This window comes from Branchiostoma belcheri, unplaced genomic scaffold, assembly GCF_001625305.1.
Source record: "Branchiostoma belcheri isolate BF01 breed outbred unplaced genomic scaffold, Haploidv18h27 scaffold23, whole genome shotgun sequence".
Lineage (NCBI taxonomy): Eukaryota > Metazoa > Chordata > Leptocardii > Amphioxiformes > Branchiostomatidae > Branchiostoma > Branchiostoma belcheri.
In genome coordinates, this window is record NW_017803824.1 from 897,876 (window position 1) to 915,843 (window position 17,968).

Consider the following 17,968-nt stretch of genomic DNA (forward strand, 5'->3'; position numbering starts at 1 on the left):
GCTGCAGGTACAATGAACCGCATTGAAGGGTCTTGATCTTTTAAGTAATCTTATAACCTTCGTTAAAAGTGTTTTCGGCCTTGAATGTTAATGCGATTCCCGTGCTAATCCAATACCTGTACCCGAGAGAGGATTAGCTATCACGCAAATTGCTGCAGTGTGAATCATAATCGCTAGGTGGCGTGATTTACGCTGTTGGGTAATATGTTCCTGTACTGGGAAGTGCCAGTGGCTACTTACTTCTTTAGTTTAATACAACACTTGTGTATTAAGGTGTTTAGATTAATGCTAATGGTAATGACCAAACTGGGATTACAATTCCAACATCAAGGTCCAGAAACCACTGCATGCTACAGAACACTGTAGGCATAAGTAGATTGAAGTACTAATTCTATGCAACGATGCATTTAAAATCACTTTTATATCTTCTACCGCACTGAAAACTTTCATTATAGATAACTTATAGTCTATATTGTCAGTTGGTAGTAATTTATTCAAAAGGAATGTATACAGGTACACATGGGTGTAAACACACCAACTTATATCACAAACTTTCTATTGCCAACTTACTAGAAGATGCACAAATATTGATGGTCTTTTGATATTACAAGTTACAAGTTATATTACAAGAAGTTGTGTGAACATCAGAGGCAATGAGACATTTAATCTTAACTGAACATTGAAAAGCAAAGCATTTACCTGTTAGTCATGGAGTTACTGACAACAAGTTTGAACTGTCTTTAATTTTACAAGTTGATTTCATTGCGTAAAAGTTGAACACACAAAACTTAGCAATGCTGCTTCCACTATGTTGTACTTTGTTGCTGTGTTACATTCGTGGCAAGTCCCTGTGGTTCAGCAATTCCAGGTATTCCTATCGATGCACCTGAAGTAGGAGCACCTGATACAGGTGACGCAGCTGCGGGCTGTTCCGCCATTGCACCTAGCACCTGTGTTGCTGTTACACCTGAGTTTGATCCAGGTGTTGTTGGCAACTGTGAATCAACACCTGGCATTACAGGTGGGGCACCTGGAACAGCTGCGGGTGTAGGAATGTCCATTGCTGCACCTGCTGCACCTGCTTGTGCAGCTGCTTCAGCTGCAGCCTGTGCAGCCGCCCTCTCCTGTTCCTGCTGCAGTTTGGCATAAGGCCCGATCTCTGCGAACTTCTGTATGATTCTGTGGTTGGCGTTGATCAACTTTCCCGAGCAGCCCTCCAGGCAAACTTCCTGTTTGGGAAAGAGAATAACAAGTCTTGAGTTTGACTCCACCTGTATTAACCACTTGTATCCCTTACACAATTCACATATCATTTGCTGGTGACTCTGAAGTCTGAACCCTTCATGTACAAGGAGTTTTTTGGCTGGATATGGAAGTATTGTTTAGGGACTTTTGGGTTTGTCTCTAATTGCTTTGGTTACATGATTAGTGGTAGGAATTTTTTTACATATGATTGATAGGAAGGTCAAGCCTGAAGGTGACCCAGCATGAAGCAGGTAGAATTCATGAAGTGTTTTTTTAAAACCACTTCATGAATTCTACGATATAATATAATATAATATAATATAATATAATATAATATAATATAATATAATATAATATAATATAATATAATATAATATAATATAATATAATATAATATAATATAATATAATATAATATAATCGGGTATTAAAATACCCGATTATATTATATCATACAATCCCCTTCACAGTTCTGATACATTCACCATGACCCAAAACACTTCTTGGGGGTCTGCGATCTTAAATGTCACAAAAACTTCCACATTTTGCAGCCATCTCACTCACCTCTTCCCTTGTGAGGTACCTGTAGTTCATGTTGGACACACATCTGCTGAAGCAGTGTTCTGTCAGTCTGTTATACACTGCCAGGAAGTCACGTAACTACAGAGGAGACAAACAGGGAAACAGCAGTTAGGGGGTTTAAGTTAACTGATCACTAACTCACTCGTACTCAGTCAGTCACTCACTCACTCTCACATACTCTCTCTCTCTCTCTCTCTCTCACTCACTCACTCACTCACATACACTCTCACACTCACTCACATCATGGAGGTAAAAGAGTTTTTCTACCTCCATGCTCACATACTCTCTCACTCACTCACTCTCTTACACTCACTCACTCACTCACTCTCTCACTCACTCATACTCACTCACTCACTCCCATAACTGAGAAACCGTTGAAAAATCGGGAACTACATTCGGTTCAATTAAAGCACTATAACGTCGTTGGTTAAAGGTTTCTCTTCTTCTCACATCAAAGAACTTCACTGTATGTTGTCAAAGGACACCCTTTTTCAGTTTCACGTGTGCCACCCACCATGCCCTCCCACGCACCACATTTCGGCCCGTCATGCGAAAACTGAGAACGCAGCACAATTCTTACTCGGACAAACATCACCTGGAGTACATATCTATAGCATGGTATAGAATTATGATATTTATAACGCTTACATTTCGTAAATTTGCCTGAAATTGTGCTGGATCCATCTCACATGCCCTTCAGCTGCTACAGGTCAAAGGTGAAAGGTTACGCACACATCCCGTCATGCACCGCGGATCGGTAGCACACATGCGTACTGACGGCCTGTCTGACCCAGAAGTCCCGGATGTGGTGACGTCAGGTGGTGAGGAACCGTACCGGGTTTTCAGCAAAGAACAGGTAATTTTCACTCATTTCTGAACAAATCAGGCCCGACAAGGCGGTCCATCGGCGCCAGATGGGTAGTTAAGGACAGGAGGAACGCTAAGAAAGTGATACGTGACGGGTTGTTGACGCGGTTACGTCCTGAAGTGTACTGAAACGCTGGGCACCACCTGGCGCCATGGTCGGTGTACCTTATTTTGGGGAGAGTGGGATGTTATGTGGCAGACGAGATTTTTGCACGTTTGCCAGAAAGGTATCACCGACTGATGACGTGGCTCTTTTAAAAAAAGAGATTAATATTTTAGCTTCAAGTCCATCAAATGGCCGCTTATAAAACTGCAGATTTTGTGCACTGGAAGTTAGAAATACTTAGATTTGTTCCACTATAGTGTTCCATGGCGTATGTGAAGTGGTTTCAAAACGACACTTTATAACTCATATATCATAAATCCAATCTATAATTTCACGCAGTCATAGTGATGATGAATTTTATGACATGGCCACTGGATTTTATTCAAACTTCAACAAACATAGAGTATTCCTGTGCTCTCCACATGATTAGGTCCTTTCATTATTGTATTTTATAGTGCTGTATATCATATAAATTATTATAATACAATTTGGTTACACAGCTGGCGTAATAGCATTACCTTGATGACTACTGAGCCGCAAAGTTGTAAAATTAAATCATGCCCTTTTGGTCCTTTTATCCTCCTTTGTGTGCCGTAAGGAGAAAAAGTAGATTACCAACAAACTAAAGAATTAAACACATAATTCTTCACTGTGAGTCTGAGTGCAGACAACTGCAACAGTGCACCTAGATGCTTGTATTTGCGTAGGGTTTAATATAGTAAAAGTACTGTTGTACACTAATATATAGCACATTCTTGACGTTGAAATGTCATAAAAACATCATAAAACCGTGTTCACGTAGTAGCTTTTTGGATCCAAATTTGAACAGAGGCAGTAAGATTTGTAATTAGGTGTTGCTGACATTCTACTTTATTCTATGTGATGCACCACAATTTTTTTTAGCTTAGATAGAGTGACAGCCAAAATTCGAAAACTTGCACTGTTGTCAGTGTTGATATTATGATACTATCATAGTGTTGTCTACAGTCCGGCTTGCTCGTTCTCAAGTATTGTTATTGTGTAAAGGCATTGCTGCAGTGCATGTTGTCGTGTTACTCTTGTCTACTGAGGCATGGTATAACCTTTAGCGCAGTGTTTACATCTACCTATAGCTAGATCCTGCATTTGTTACAGGACATTGATTCACTGGTCAGCAGTGTTAACACAACACAAACATACAAATGGTAACAGCGTAAATTACATATGTGTATGTGTTGTATTTTTCATGTACCTCTGCTTTACCCGTGTATGCTATGACTTATATTTAATTGTGTGGAAATCTAAATCTGCCTCTGATATCTGAATATTGCTAACTAGTACTAGTAGTAGTTGTAGTAGTGTAATACATTACTAGTTACTACAATGTACCTGTACTTGCAATCTCTCAGAGCCTCATGAGGGTTGGACTTGACGAGCCTTTTCATCATGTTACACGTAAATTATTGTAAATACACAGTTTCATACAATTGTATAGAACATTTTAGCCACTACTGTCCTTGAAGATGATGTTTTATACAGGTTTTATACACTAAGTCTACATTATGAATCGCGACAAGTTGCTGTTTCCAGGGTGTGCCTTTCTTCGTGTTCATACTAGTAAGCTTTACTACAATTTACAGTCACGAACACCACTGTGCCTGGAATATTTATGGTATGGTTGCCACCTGTGTGATGCACATTTCCTGTAGTAGTTAGATTGGCACTTTGGGGCTATCTCCTGTCTTCAGGGAAAGGTTCAGTGTCACACACGTATGTCTGCGCATCCTTCACATCTGGCAGCATCAGCACGCACTAGCGTGGCATGGGGAGGGGGATATCTGCTGTAATCTATGCCTCGCATACATCACATGTACCTCGTTTGTAATGGGCCTCTGGTGGCCTTTTATCTGTAGGCCTAAATGTCTGGAACATACTTGATGGATGCATGGATCTGCAGGCAGAGATGGAGAGAAATACTGTAGATGGATCCTGTCTGTAATGAAGAAAAATGTATTTATGTAGGCTTGGGAAATTAAAGCGCCTCCAATGTGGCCATAGAGGCAGCAAATCACGAATAGGGCCCCAGGTCATATATGTACCGTTAATGTCTTGATTAATCTAGCTTTAAAACCTACAGTCGTACAGAGTTTGCTTCACAGAAGTGACAGTACCTACATGTTAACTACACTACAGGTGCATGCCTTTTTGTGAGATAAGAAAATGGTACACTCTACGCTCTAGCTTTACATACAAATTTACGTACAGAATTTGCCATGTCCCAAAAGGAGTACATGTGGATCTGTTTGCCAAAATGAAAAGTAGGCCAAGGACACCACATAGCACTATACACTATGTGCCAAGGACAATGGTACTGTGATGTTGACTTAGCCAGCTAAATACACAACTGGTTTGAATTCGTCTGAGGAGAGTACAACATAGAGGGGAGAGTACTGAGTTCAGTCAGGTAGGAAATACATAGAATTTCAGTTAGGGTTTCTCTTTATTTGATGGATATGATGGCCTGTATAGGTACTAGCCTGGTTCCTATTGGCATCCTTCTGTCTGGTTACCAGTACATTGCACTATCACAGTGTGTTACATAATCTCTTACTGCTGGGCAGATTGGGCCTGACCAGTGGGAGGGCTGCTACTAGTAGTAGTAGTAGCATGATGTACTGTAGTGAGGCACTTCAGCTGAGCACTAGAGTGCTTCTGAATTCCAACATACCTGCATACAACCTGAAGCACAGAGAGTGAAGTCACGCTGAAGAAGAATGACCCGTAAGTGTGCATGCAAGTCTGTATGGCCCTTGTACAAAACACCCCACCCCTTGATATCATTGCACCCCATTTCCCTTTTCCTGCTCTTAGGCTCTTCTAGTCTATATACAGTGGAGTGCTGAGAGCATTTTGCACTCAGATCCAGTTTGAAAATTGATAAAAGGACACCTATTGTATCTTATACATCATACTTCATAGCATACTCTTACTACAGGTGTTGATCAGGCCAAAATCAATGAACACACAATGTGACATGCACACAAGGAAACAGAGATTATGAATAATACGAAGAATGTCAGTGGAAGATGAGATTTGTGTACAGTCAGCATTGAATTTTAATGAAGCCAAACGACCTGAGTATAATTTTTATGATCCTATACTGTACTACAGTTAACAGCCCCCCTGTCCAGGCCCCTTAGCCCCCATTGATACTGCATGTGGCGTCTGTCCAGCACTTTTTAGCGTCGTCCATTAAATATTGATCATGGCCCACGTTACTTTGCTATTATCAGTGAAAAGATCAATACATTCGCTAGGTGTGGCTGTTGACTCCAGGTGGTACCAGGAAATGGACTATCCCAATATATAAATGAGACTCAGAGATTAGAATTATAGGGTAGAAAACGCCCAGCCCACAGAATATCATGTGCTTGTCATTCAAAATGAAATGGTCCAATTTGCTCATGTTAGACAAGTTAGGCCATACATAGGCGATTATTCCAGCATCTGACATCAAAACTAGTGCGATCATGCGAATAAAAAAAAGATCAGGTAGGTTAAACAAATGATTAAACACACAGGGCACAGTATACCAAACAATGAATTATTTATATTTTGTTACTATTAGTACATGTATTAGTACTGATGATTCTCTTTGTTCCCCTTTGCTTTAGACAAGTTTTAGCCTTATATAGCAGGTCTTGTGGCAGATACATTGAATGTAATAATGTAGCCAATCCTATAGCAAAATAGTTTCTTACATATTGATTGTCAATACCAGGTACGTCATTTCTATGTACTGTACAGATGATGTTATGCTTACTGACGTCTGATGTTTTGATTGATAAGCATGTAGTAGTGTACCATCGTAAATTGTTTAATCAATATCTTGCGTCAAAAAAGACTTGCACATGATGATAAAAAAAAATGACGAATTGGATTTTAAAAAAATTGTCTCTCACATATATATATGGTTGTATAATATCACAAAAGCAAGATCATGAAGTAAAAGGCCCACAGGAGAAACTGTTTCCCTTATTGTCCTATGCTTGCTTGCTTGTGTTTCCGCAGATGTATGACCAGTAGACTGTCACCATGACAGACGCCACCGCCCCTCTCACCTCAGAGATTCCCATCACCAGTTAGAAACTGTTCAGACACAGGAGAAACTGTTGTCCTTATTGTTGTATGCTTGCTTGTGTTTCCTCAGATCTTATGACCAGTAGACTGTCACCATGACAGATGCCACCGCCCCTCTCACCTCAGAGATCCCCATCACCAGTTAGAAACTGTTCAGACACAGGAGAAACTGTTGTCCTTATTGTTGTATGTTTGCTTGTGTTTCCTCAGATCTATGACCAGTAGACTGTCACCATGACAGATGCCACCGCCCCCCTCACATCAGAGATTCCCATCACCAGTTAGAAACTGTTCAGACACAGGAGAAACTGTTGTTCTTATTGTTGTATGTTTGCTTGTGTTTCCCCAGATCTATGACCAGTAGACTGTCGCCATGACAGACGCCACCGCCCCCCTCACCTCAGAGATCCCCATCACCAGTTAGAAACTATTCAGACACAGGAGAAACTGTTGTCCTTATTGTTGTATGTTTGCTTGTGTTTCTGCAGATCTATGACCAGTAGACTGTCACCATGACAGACGCAAACTCAGAAATCCCCATCACCAGTTAGAAACTGTTCAGACACAGGAGAAACTGTTGTCCTTATTGTTGTATGTTTGCTTGTGTTTCCGCAGATCTATGACCAGTAGACTGTCACCATGACAGACGCCACCGCCCCCCTCACCTCAGAGATCCCCATCACCAGTTAGAAACTGTTCAGACACAGGAGAAACTGTTGTTCTTATTGTTGTATGCTTGCTTGTGTTTCCTCAGATCTATGACCAGTAGACTGTCACCATGACAGACGCCACCGCCCCCCTCACCTCAGAGATCCCCATCACCAGTTAGAAACTGTTCAGACACAGGAGAAACTGTTGTCCTTATTGTTGATGCTTGCTTGTGTTTCCACAGATCTATGACCAGTAGACTGTCACCATGACAAACGCCAACTCAGAGATCCCCATCACCAGTTAGAAACTGTTCAGACACAGGAGAAACTGTTGTTCTTATTGTTGCTGTCTGCTTGTGTTTCTGCAGATCTATGACCAGTAGACTGTCACCATGACAGACGCCACCGCCCCCCTCACCTCAGAGATCCCCATCACCAGTTAGAAACTGTTCAGACACAGGAGAAACTGTTCAGACACAGGAGAAACTGTTGTTCTTATTGTTGTATGTTTGCTTGTGTTTCCGCAGATCTATGACCAGTAGACTGTCACCATGACAGATGCCACCGCCCCTCTCACATCAGAGATTCCCATCACCAGTAACGGCACTCCCAACGATGCCGCGGAGGACGACACCTTCGAGAGGGACCTGAAGAAAATGCTCCAGGATGGCCCCAACCTAAACAACAGCAGCGCCGTCCAGGGCGGGTCCGGAACCACGCCGACGACCGTAGCGCCGACGCCGTTCAGCGGCGTGCGTTTGAACTCGCCCACGGCCCCGTCCCAACAGCAGCAACGTTCCCCCACGGGGCCTGTGCCTCCCCCGAACCCCTATGTGGGAAGTAGGTTGGCGTCCACACTAAAACCGCCACAGTATCAAGCACCAGGTTCGACCCAAGAACTAGAGGATTATGAAGCTGATGAATTTGGTAAAAGAGGTGTTGGAAGGATGGGTCAGTGTCACCTGGGTTCAATTTGGCAATCAAACTTTCAAGTTTTGTTTCGGTTGAACAAAAATTGAATGCCAGACACATAAAATGTGCACTGCAGCAATTTGCTGTTTTTGGAAGAATTGGTAATCTTTTTTTGTTGAAATATGTTCATTTCATTTGTTATAGAATCAGTCAATGATACATGTGTATACAACATGTATGACAATTGTTTTTATATAGAAAGACATGTACAGTGTCCCGTAAGTGTTAACTGGCCCATCCTGAATTTGAGTGCCGTGGTTCTAACTTCTAACTCGCGGGCTGAGTATGCACCTCATTTGTTTGATTTTTAGTTGGTTGATTTCGGTGTCTAATTTTAACATTTGTAACCAGGAAGCATGGCTGAATACTAACACATCCTCCCTGTCACCCATCCAGCCTCATCCTTTAGCATGTGGACCTGTAGTCAGTGTGTGGAAGTTGTGTGTCTGAAAATGAACTTTGCAGGATTTGGTCCTCATTAACAGTTGTGTACCTAAACAAATTTTAGGCACAGGTACACGGATTTAGGTACAGGTGCGTACCTAAAAATGTACCTGAACGATTCAACAAATTACAGGTTCTTCTGAACTCCTTCAAAATCCTAGTCTTACATGCTAAAGAGTCATCTTCAATGCATATCACAAGACAATGTCATGTTCCATGAAGTCAGTCAGTTACACTCAAAATTGTGTGTACATCAGTTTTCGATGTAAAGTACATGTAGATGCAGTTTACGATGGACCCTAAACCTTGCAGAGTCCATTTTTATAACCCATCTGTACAACACAAGCAGATATTCACACGTTTCACACACTGCTGTGCATGATACTCTGGCATGGGGAATATGTGGTTACATTTAACATTGCATATACAACATTTGCTGTTTTCACATAGCTTCTAACATTTCACCTATACTCAGTACATTATACATATTGTTCAGTTCAACTTTCTTTATCATATTCCATCAGTATGCTTGCTACATTTGTCTCAGGTTTAGTTACTAGTGAGTGTGTGCATGTTTAAATTTTCTTACAAGGCATGTGTAACATTATTACAACACTGCAAGTATACAAAAAGTTCTTGCCTTCATATCAATCATCTTCTAACAACTGTTTCGACCTTGGTATTGCCAGTATAGTACTACCTACATAATGTATTTAGTAGTTTTTAAGACTTTAACAACAAGTTTACTTCTTCTCACCCCCCATCCTCCCCAAAGCAGCCAGACCGCCCCCCACAGCAATAGAACACCATGCGGAGGGTGGACCCCCGCCACAGTCCATGGCCAACGCTGTGTCCAAAATCGAGTCCATCAAGAACTGGAGCTTAAAACAGATCAAGTGCACGCGGCAGATCCTGTCGGAGCGGTTCGGACGCGGCTCCCGGACGGTGGACCTCCAGCTGGAGGCCCAGATCGAGGTTCTACGGGACACGCAGCGCAAGTACCAGCAGATCCTGCGCCTGGCGCGCGGCATGGCCTCGCACTTCTACAATGTGGTGCAGACACAGAGGGCTCTGGGGGACACCTTCTCAGGTTAGCTTGATGCATGTATATCCACTGCGGGTTCTAGTTTTAACTAGGTTTAATGGCAGTGTTGGTTTAAATCTTTGATACCAGGATAGCTGAAAAACTCACCAATCGTTTTTTGTTATTTTAGAGGGCTTGTGAAAATATTAATCGAGATCTTTTGATGGCAGCAATACAGCATCAAATTGGCCAGGCAGTATCGATCCATTTTCCAGCCAAAAGTTTGAGTCTGGATCTGTATTGATTGTTGAAATTTTACCAGCAAGTTTCTATGATCAGTTTACTGCTGCACAGTCAGTAATATTTACCAAAATCATTCATATTATCCTTGATTCGTAAAGAAAATCCATATATGTGCATCTGCTTGACTCTCTGCAAAATGGTCTCTCTATTTCTGGCTTGATTATCATACTTTGTATGTCTTGCTCTACTATTGCCGGTATTGGCTCTGCAGTTCAAAACTTCCTGCAATCTTACTGCTGCTGGCACACTCCAACTTAGTTATAGTGTGCATATCATGAAAACTGTTAATAGGCCAAATTGTCCATATTCTACAGCATGTGCAGAGACCTTACAAATGCAGATGCAGAACTCAAACTATTACAATGGTAAGAGAGACCACGGACTTTGCCTCGGTGTTCAGGTGAAGGCAGAAAAAAAATTTCAAAATGATTTACAAAACTGATCGTACAATTAGCATTGGCAGTTTTCTTGTTTAAAAAGCAAGGTCTAAGTATTAAGTTGCTTGTGATATAATCAATATAGAAAATCAAAGTGAAGTTTATTCATGATATCGCTGTCAATTGTATACATATGAAAGTGATGTTGTGGAGTATTTTAATAAAATTTGAGTGAATCAATCACAATGCAAGGTACTTAAATGTTAAAGCTAAAAACTGATTTCTGCAAATGTTGATAATTTAGCAACAGATACCAAGAGATGGTATCCATCCCATATCAAAATTTGTAATAAATGTGACAGCCTCCAGGCCTTAAAAGAACTATGTTTGTTTTCAAGACTAGGCAGTGCTTAAAAGGATGTTACGCTGCTCATGCAACTTCCAAGCTTAATAAGTCTGTGAAGACAAATGTGCTTGCATAGATCATTCTAATGCTACACATGGTTGACAACTCAAGGTGGCTTTGTGCTAGATATTTATCTCAAATAAAGAATAACCAGTTGTGGGCCCCTGGTCTTACATGTATAGATCAGATTTAAGCCATCTTAGGTATTATGTATAATTAGCCTGGGTACCATCCGGATTTTGGCTACGCAAAAACAAAATCTTTTTCAAGCGTTGCGGAGCCAAAATCTGGATGGTACTCAGGCTATTATAATATATGCAATGCCCATGAATGGCTGTTATAGCATTCTACAGTATATGCTGTACATGTTATAGCATTCTGCAGTATACAGTGTGACAAACATCAAGCAGTTTTTTTACATCAGCCATATTTTTTCTGTGTTGACAGATCTAGCCCAGAAGTCTCCAGAGTTGCAGGAAGAGTTTACGTACAACGCAGAGACCCAGAAGGCCCTGTGTAAGAATGGGGAAACCCTCCTGGGTGCAATCAACTTCTTCACATCCAACGTCAACACGCTAGTCAACAAGACCATGGAGGACACCCTGCTCACAATAAGGCAATATGAGCAGGCCAGGTAGGGACAGCAAAGCAAATTTGTATTAGAGTAAACATGGCAGAAATATGAAGTAAGTTAGGTTTTAGTTCAGTTGTGAGACTTGTCTGCAAAGTTATTGTGCAGTCTGGAAGGCTCTGAAGTATCTAGTTATTATAAATATAAGACATCGTCTATCAACAGCAGTTGTCCACCAGGTCATACCACTTTACTTTCAGGAGAGGGGAGATAAGTCTGTATTGTGTATTATAATTGAGTTATCACCCATCTTTCAAGTTGTGTAGCATTACTGGTAACTTTTGAAAATGAGATGCCTGAAATTGTCAGCAGTTGTTGTAGATATAATGCAGTGTCTACTTCCCAGAGGTTAGGAATCAAAGATTTGTTGTTCTTACACCTTGTTCCAGGGTGGAGTATGATGCGTACAGGACAGACCTTGAGCAGCTGCAGCTGGGACCAAAAGACGCGGCTGTGCAGGCCAGAATGAAGGATGCAGACAGTGCCTTCCAGGCTCACAAGGACAAGTTTGACAGGCTCAGGGGCGATGTCGCCGTTAAGCTTAAATTTCTGGAGGAAAACAAGGTGAGAACTTGTTTAGACTATTTTAGTTAAAACTTAAGGTCCAACACAAAAAGTTCTCTCACCTAGAGCTTTCGACCAGACACTCTAGATCTGGTCTTCCTCAGTAGACTGACCCAGTGAGGCTTGTAACATGCATATGGCTTCTTTGAAGTGTGACATCAACACTGCAAGGATTTTGGACACTGAACAAGACTATTTCCCGAGAGGGGTGAAGGAGGCTATTTACATCAGGGCCCATCACCCTTCACATAACGGTGACAGGGGCCAACATTGTATACCAGATACCTTAGACCCTGTGTTGACGTTACACTTCAAAGAAGCCACGTGACAAGCTTCATTGGGTCAGTATACTGAGGAAGACCAGAGTGACTGGTCAAAAGCTCTAGGTGAGAAAACTTCCTTGTGTTGGATCTCTAAAGGTGAGGACTTACTATCATAACCCACACTGAAGAAAATACACACAACAAGGTTCATCTCTATTCCCTTCCCACTTAAATAAAAATAAATATTGATTGATAATAATTATGTAATGTTGTAATAATCTTTCTACCTACTGTCTTAATTTCACAAGTTCTTTAGTTGTCTGTGTAAAGGTTATCACTGTATAACTTGATAATTTAACATCATCCTCATAATTATAACATACTACCTTCTACTGCTACACCTGTACATGTACATACACTTACATTGATGTACGTTCCATTGTCAGTGTGTGAAATATCTGGTTCTTCAGACAGTTAGCTTAGCCAAAGCTCTGCTCCTAGGTAACAAATGGAGACCAGGTTTTTCATTGGGCAGCTTTGTCACAGCAATGTTAGGCCATATCGACTTGATTTTATGGATGACATCCTTTCAAGGCCCCCAAACATGCTGGCCTTTGGGGGAATTTCTGAATCTGCACTGTACGTATGTGGAGCTTCGGAAGCCTGGGTGCCATCTTCCAGAGTTACCACCGACTCTGTTTTGTTGCTAACTACCATGGACCACCTAGGCCTAGAGCCAGGCCAGAGCCTTGGTGGACGTGATCTTTTTTTTCTTTTGTTTTTTGAGAACAGGCGAAATGTCATCCATAAAATTAAGTCGGTGTGGCCTTAGGTACAAAACACAAACGTTGTATTTCACACACTGATGTACAACGTCTGGTTTTGCCGCACACATAGCCTCACCAGGACAAGTTTACTAGGCTTAGCGGTGACGTGGCTGTCAAGCTTTCGCTATTGGAAGATAATAAGGTAACCTGGCTGTCTGTGAGGCTGGCCACAGGTGACGTTACGCCAAAAAGCAGTTACTCAAACAACTGGATATGATTTTGGAAACGGTCAGACGTTTCAGCTAGTATGTTTTCTTGTAACTTCCCTCAGTTCATGCTGAACTTCGTATTATTCATTTATTTATGTATAACTTCCAGTTATACTGATTTCATTTACATTTTTTGTCATGTACTTTGTATATAACTATTATTCTTTTACTTATTGTACCCCCCTGGGCCTCCTTGGAAATCAGCTATTGGCTGAAGGAGCTACCCAGGTGTCTTTGAAGATTAAATAAATAAATAAATAAAGACTGAGAGACCAGAGGAGAAATGCAGGTTTATAAGCACTAACTATTGATTGATATGCAAATAAGGTAATTTCTTGGAAGTCGAAAACGGAACAAAAGTCAGACAAGTCAAGACAAGTTAGTTCTTATGAACGTGCATTTCTCCTCTGGTCCTCTCAGTCACTGACGAAAGCTAGTGGATACTACCTGAAACGTCTGACCGTTTCCCAAATCATATCCAGTTGCTTGAGTAACTGCTTTTTGGCGTATCGTACTACCTGGATGTCTAACCTTCATCGACGTACACAGGTGACGTTTTTTGTCTTGTGGCCTCTCCGAGAGGATGTTGTTCGGCTGTTACCATGTAGACCTGTAAGAAACCATCCCGGCCTGTTTGTAGTGGCAAAAATCGATGTTTGTGGAAGTGGAGTTTTGTTTTTTTGTTTTGTTTTTCTACAGTTCCTCCAGTCACAAACATGTTTCCTTGACAGCCACGTAACTTTAAGCCTGTCACCATTGATATTTTTCTTTCCTAGCGTCAGCATGGCCTTGTGATTCTGTTCGTCATTTTCTGTGCTGCATCTTGTGTATGTTCTTGGGCAATGCTCGCGTTATTTTGTTTGCTGCTGCTGTTTATTGATGAATAATACTGTGATGTGATGCATTTACTTTCGAGGTGGGTTTAGTTTGCAGTACAAGAAACAATTCTGCAGTACATCATCAACATCAATAGTAACACAAAACTACCTTCGCAGAAGGAAAACATATTGTTTTTTGCTCTGTTTCTTCTTCCTCTCCTTCTTCTCCAAACAAATAAGGTCAATGACCTGAACCAGGCATCTGTCACCATGGTAACTGGTGTTGGGTTACATCATGTTGCAATTTCATAGCAGGAGGGATTTAGACTCCTGTCACCATATATGTGAATGTGTTTGAGTAAGAATTAACAGAGCAGACCACATGCGAAGGTAAACGTTATGCATTTGCTTTGCAAATGTTAACCTTTCTAGTTCTAACTGTCTTCCCTTCATTTGCATACGACCCCAGGTGAAGGTCATGCACAAGCAGCTGCTCCTCTTCCACAACGCGATCTCCGCGTACTTCGCCGGGAACCAGACGGCACTCGAGGCGACGCTGAAACAGTTCAACATCAAACTCAAGTCCCCCGGGGAGGAGAACCCCTCCTGGTTGGAAGAGTAGCCCGGGAACAAGAGCGGGTCGCCCCCCTGTAATATGATAGTTCTGTATAAATAGCATGTCAAGTGATGCACCTTCTTCTCATGGGCTTGAATGTGGCTGTTGGAAGAGTGCCCTTTGAACAAGAACCAATAGTCCTTAAAAATACCTAGAATGTCACTAAAGCCATCTTCTTTCCATGCTACCATGTAGTACCATGTTTTGTGTTTATAGGAACCACAGTAACTACATGTACATGTAGGTGGTGCCTACTTTCAAAAGAAGTGGCTTTGTCGCATATATTGTTGTTTACATGAACATCACATATGTTGGCTGCCAACAATACATACATTGTACATGTATACTGTGTTTTAATGATAATAGAATACATTTCAAAGAATTGATATTCTTTGGGACACATCATCCTAGTCTTAGTTCATCAATATCTTGAGCTAAATGTACACTCGAAGCACACAAAATACCAGGGAGACATGTAGTAACTTTTATATGCTGACTACTGTTAGGTTCGGTACTCTAAAAAATGCTCCCTAAAGCTTTTGTGACAAGAGCTAGAATTTAACATAAGATAGTACGTACATGTACATTCATTTCTTATGTTAAAGTAGATCCAGTGAAAAAGTACTGGATAGAAAACGTACACGAAAATATTGGTAACATGAGGAGAAGATGGCATCACAAATTTCTGATGCAAATAACATGTCCCACATGCTTGGGACGTACAATACCTGTACAGGTGTTAAGTTATAAATGTAGAGCACACTTGTCACCATGTGTAAGTATGTAGTTAGTTGTTTCTATGTGGAAAAAGGTATTAGTGAGTTCATGTGTGTATGTAACACCTCCAATGGGGGTTACCATTGGCATAGGGGTAGATAAGATATTGGGGTATTTTTTTTTCTTTCAAAAAGGGAAACAAAAACAGAATACCAAAATGCTGAGAGTAAGATAAAAAGGTGTACATGTAAAGAAAGTGCTGTGTTCTAGGTATGGTAGATACTGTTTTTGTAGGGAGGGGTGTCAGCGGGGAAAGTACACAACATTGTGCAAGTCTAGAAGCTAGAAGGCACCGTAGTTTGTAAAAAAAAAACTGTTGGTAAGGCACTAGGAAAGAAATAAGGATTTTCCAGCATTGTTTGCAAGTGAGCTTTTGTGCTTTTTTTGTAATGTTAGTTCTGTGAACTTGTTTTGCAAGCTTTAATATAGGCAGAACCTTGGTAGAAAGCACTGTGCCTGGGCAAAGCCCTTATTGTGCATAGCACTTCAGCAGAACGTCAGATTTGAGGCCATATTCCCATCTATAGGTTACAAATGTTGTGTGTACCTTTTTACGTGTACCGTCTGCAATGGGCAAAATTCATGCACCTTAGTGAAAAAATACACAGATATTATAACAATTACAAACAAGCTTCATTGTCAGTTACTATGATCCTTTTGCCTACCCATGTAACTAACAGGGAATTTGGTAGCCAAACAGCTACTTCAGTTTTCTAAAAACTGCACAAGTCACAGAAAAGCTGTACTGTTGCTATTGTACATGTATATACTCATGTTATAACACGATCTTTGCTTTATACTGTTCCCCAACAGAGCACAAACCTATTTGACTTGTGTGTGTGCACTCTAGGGCCTGGTCACTCTTGCTATGCCATCATCCTACATTGCAAGCTAGGGGTATAGTCGTGTATGTGTGCTTCAAAATACAGCTGTCTTGTTAGGGAAAAGGTTATAATATCTTACTCGTACTCTTAGATCCTTGTCCGTGGCTGGTCCTGTCATATCCTGCCTGCAAATTCTACAGCATCAGAATAACACAACAACCTACGGTGATTGTGATGTTACTGAACAACATGAAAGGGGACTGTTCCAAAGCCCATTTTGTCAGTGCTTAGTAAAACGAACACAAAGAAAACTTAAGAGGACTTTGACATGAAGCTACATGTTTGGGCCATGCCATGGTGGATCAAAATGCTTGTCCCTAACTCTAGCCAGTGCTTACCACTATGTGAAAGGAGGCTTGTACTTGTTTAATGCCATCCTTAGTGCCTGGAATTATTATTAAACATGTTACTATTACCATCCTTCTAATAATCTGCTAGCTTGTTATCTTATTCTATTTTTTGCTGCCTTGTACAGGTTTTTGTTAAGGACTAAGACATAGTCACAGCAAAGGCTGTTAGCTTCTCTGTGTATAACTGGATGTATGGGATAGTGCATGTTTTGGGGTGTATTGGAATAAGAGTGGTGAATATATATATATAAATATAAATGTATATGTAGAAATGCTTTAATACAATCGCATATCAGTCCCAATGTTCGCTTAGATTTCTGCTGTACATGTAAATAATTCTCATTGACCATCTAATGAACTAAAACAACAAAAGGTTTTCAAATGCGATTTATTTATTGTGTTGCTGCATTTCAACTGTTTGTACTATAGATAACTTAGCCTTACTATAAATTATAGTAAGGTCAAGTTGAAAAACTTGTTCTTTTGCATTTGCAGGGGGGAAGGGAGGTTCATTGCCTGAATGCTATTTCTGAGATTTCTGTTCTGTAGATAATTATTCCAGGAGGTTATAAAATAAGTTGCTACGATCTGTGTTAGGTGCTACGTTAAAGTTTCTTATTCAGACGATAGAATACCTTGACTCTTTGATTTTGCGATTAAAGTCAATGGAGCAATGCCGAATGTAGTTTTGTCGTGTGGTACTCGTGTCGTGTGGTACTCAACACTCGTAGAGTATAGTGGTGTGTATACACATTTGTTTGCTCTGGCAAAGCATAGTCGCTATAAACTTTTGTCACATTTACAACATGAAGCACTAACCTGGCCACTCAACGGAAATTTTTATTTATCTTATTTTATTAAATCATTATACATTTATTTTATTACAATAATTCTGTTAGTGACCGCAAATACAACATCAAACGAAAGGTAATCAA

The 17,968-nt window shown here is 40.8% G+C and overlaps 2 protein-coding genes across 16 annotated transcripts; one reads left to right on the forward strand and one right to left on the reverse strand.

Annotated features, from left to right (window-relative positions):
• Positions 1 to 581: 581 nt before the first annotated feature.
• LOC109470705 (mitochondrial import inner membrane translocase subunit Tim10 B-like) lies at positions 582 to 2,588 on the reverse strand. The gene is made up of 3 exons (XM_019769754.1): positions 2,475 to 2,588; positions 1,809 to 1,904; positions 582 to 1,229 (listed from the first exon to the last, which is right to left on the reverse strand). The coding sequence occupies exons 1-3, from the start codon at positions 2,508 to 2,510 to the stop codon at positions 807 to 809; spliced, it is 555 nt and encodes a 184-aa protein (XP_019625313.1). The 5' UTR covers positions 2,511 to 2,588; the 3' UTR covers positions 582 to 806.
• Positions 2,589 to 7,916: 5,328 nt separating this feature from the next.
• On the forward strand, positions 7,917 to 16,848 carry LOC109470704 (arfaptin-2-like). 15 transcript variants are annotated; one of them, XM_019769738.1, is made up of 8 exons: positions 7,917 to 8,007; positions 8,167 to 8,495; positions 9,760 to 10,074; positions 10,626 to 10,676; positions 11,542 to 11,728; positions 12,115 to 12,289; positions 13,450 to 13,521; positions 14,876 to 16,848. In XM_019769738.1, exons 1-8 carry the CDS (start codon positions 7,961 to 7,963, stop codon positions 15,026 to 15,028), a joined length of 1,329 nt encoding a protein of 442 aa, XP_019625297.1. In that variant the 5' UTR covers positions 7,917 to 7,960; the 3' UTR covers positions 15,029 to 16,848. The 15 variants fall into 15 exon arrangements, with proteins under 15 accessions (XP_019625297.1, XP_019625299.1, XP_019625301.1 ...); XM_019769740.1 differs by having other exon boundaries at positions 9,763 to 10,074; positions 14,876 to 16,847; XM_019769742.1 differs by having other exon boundaries at positions 8,167 to 8,453; positions 14,876 to 16,847.
• Positions 16,849 to 17,968: the final 1,120 nt, after the last annotated feature.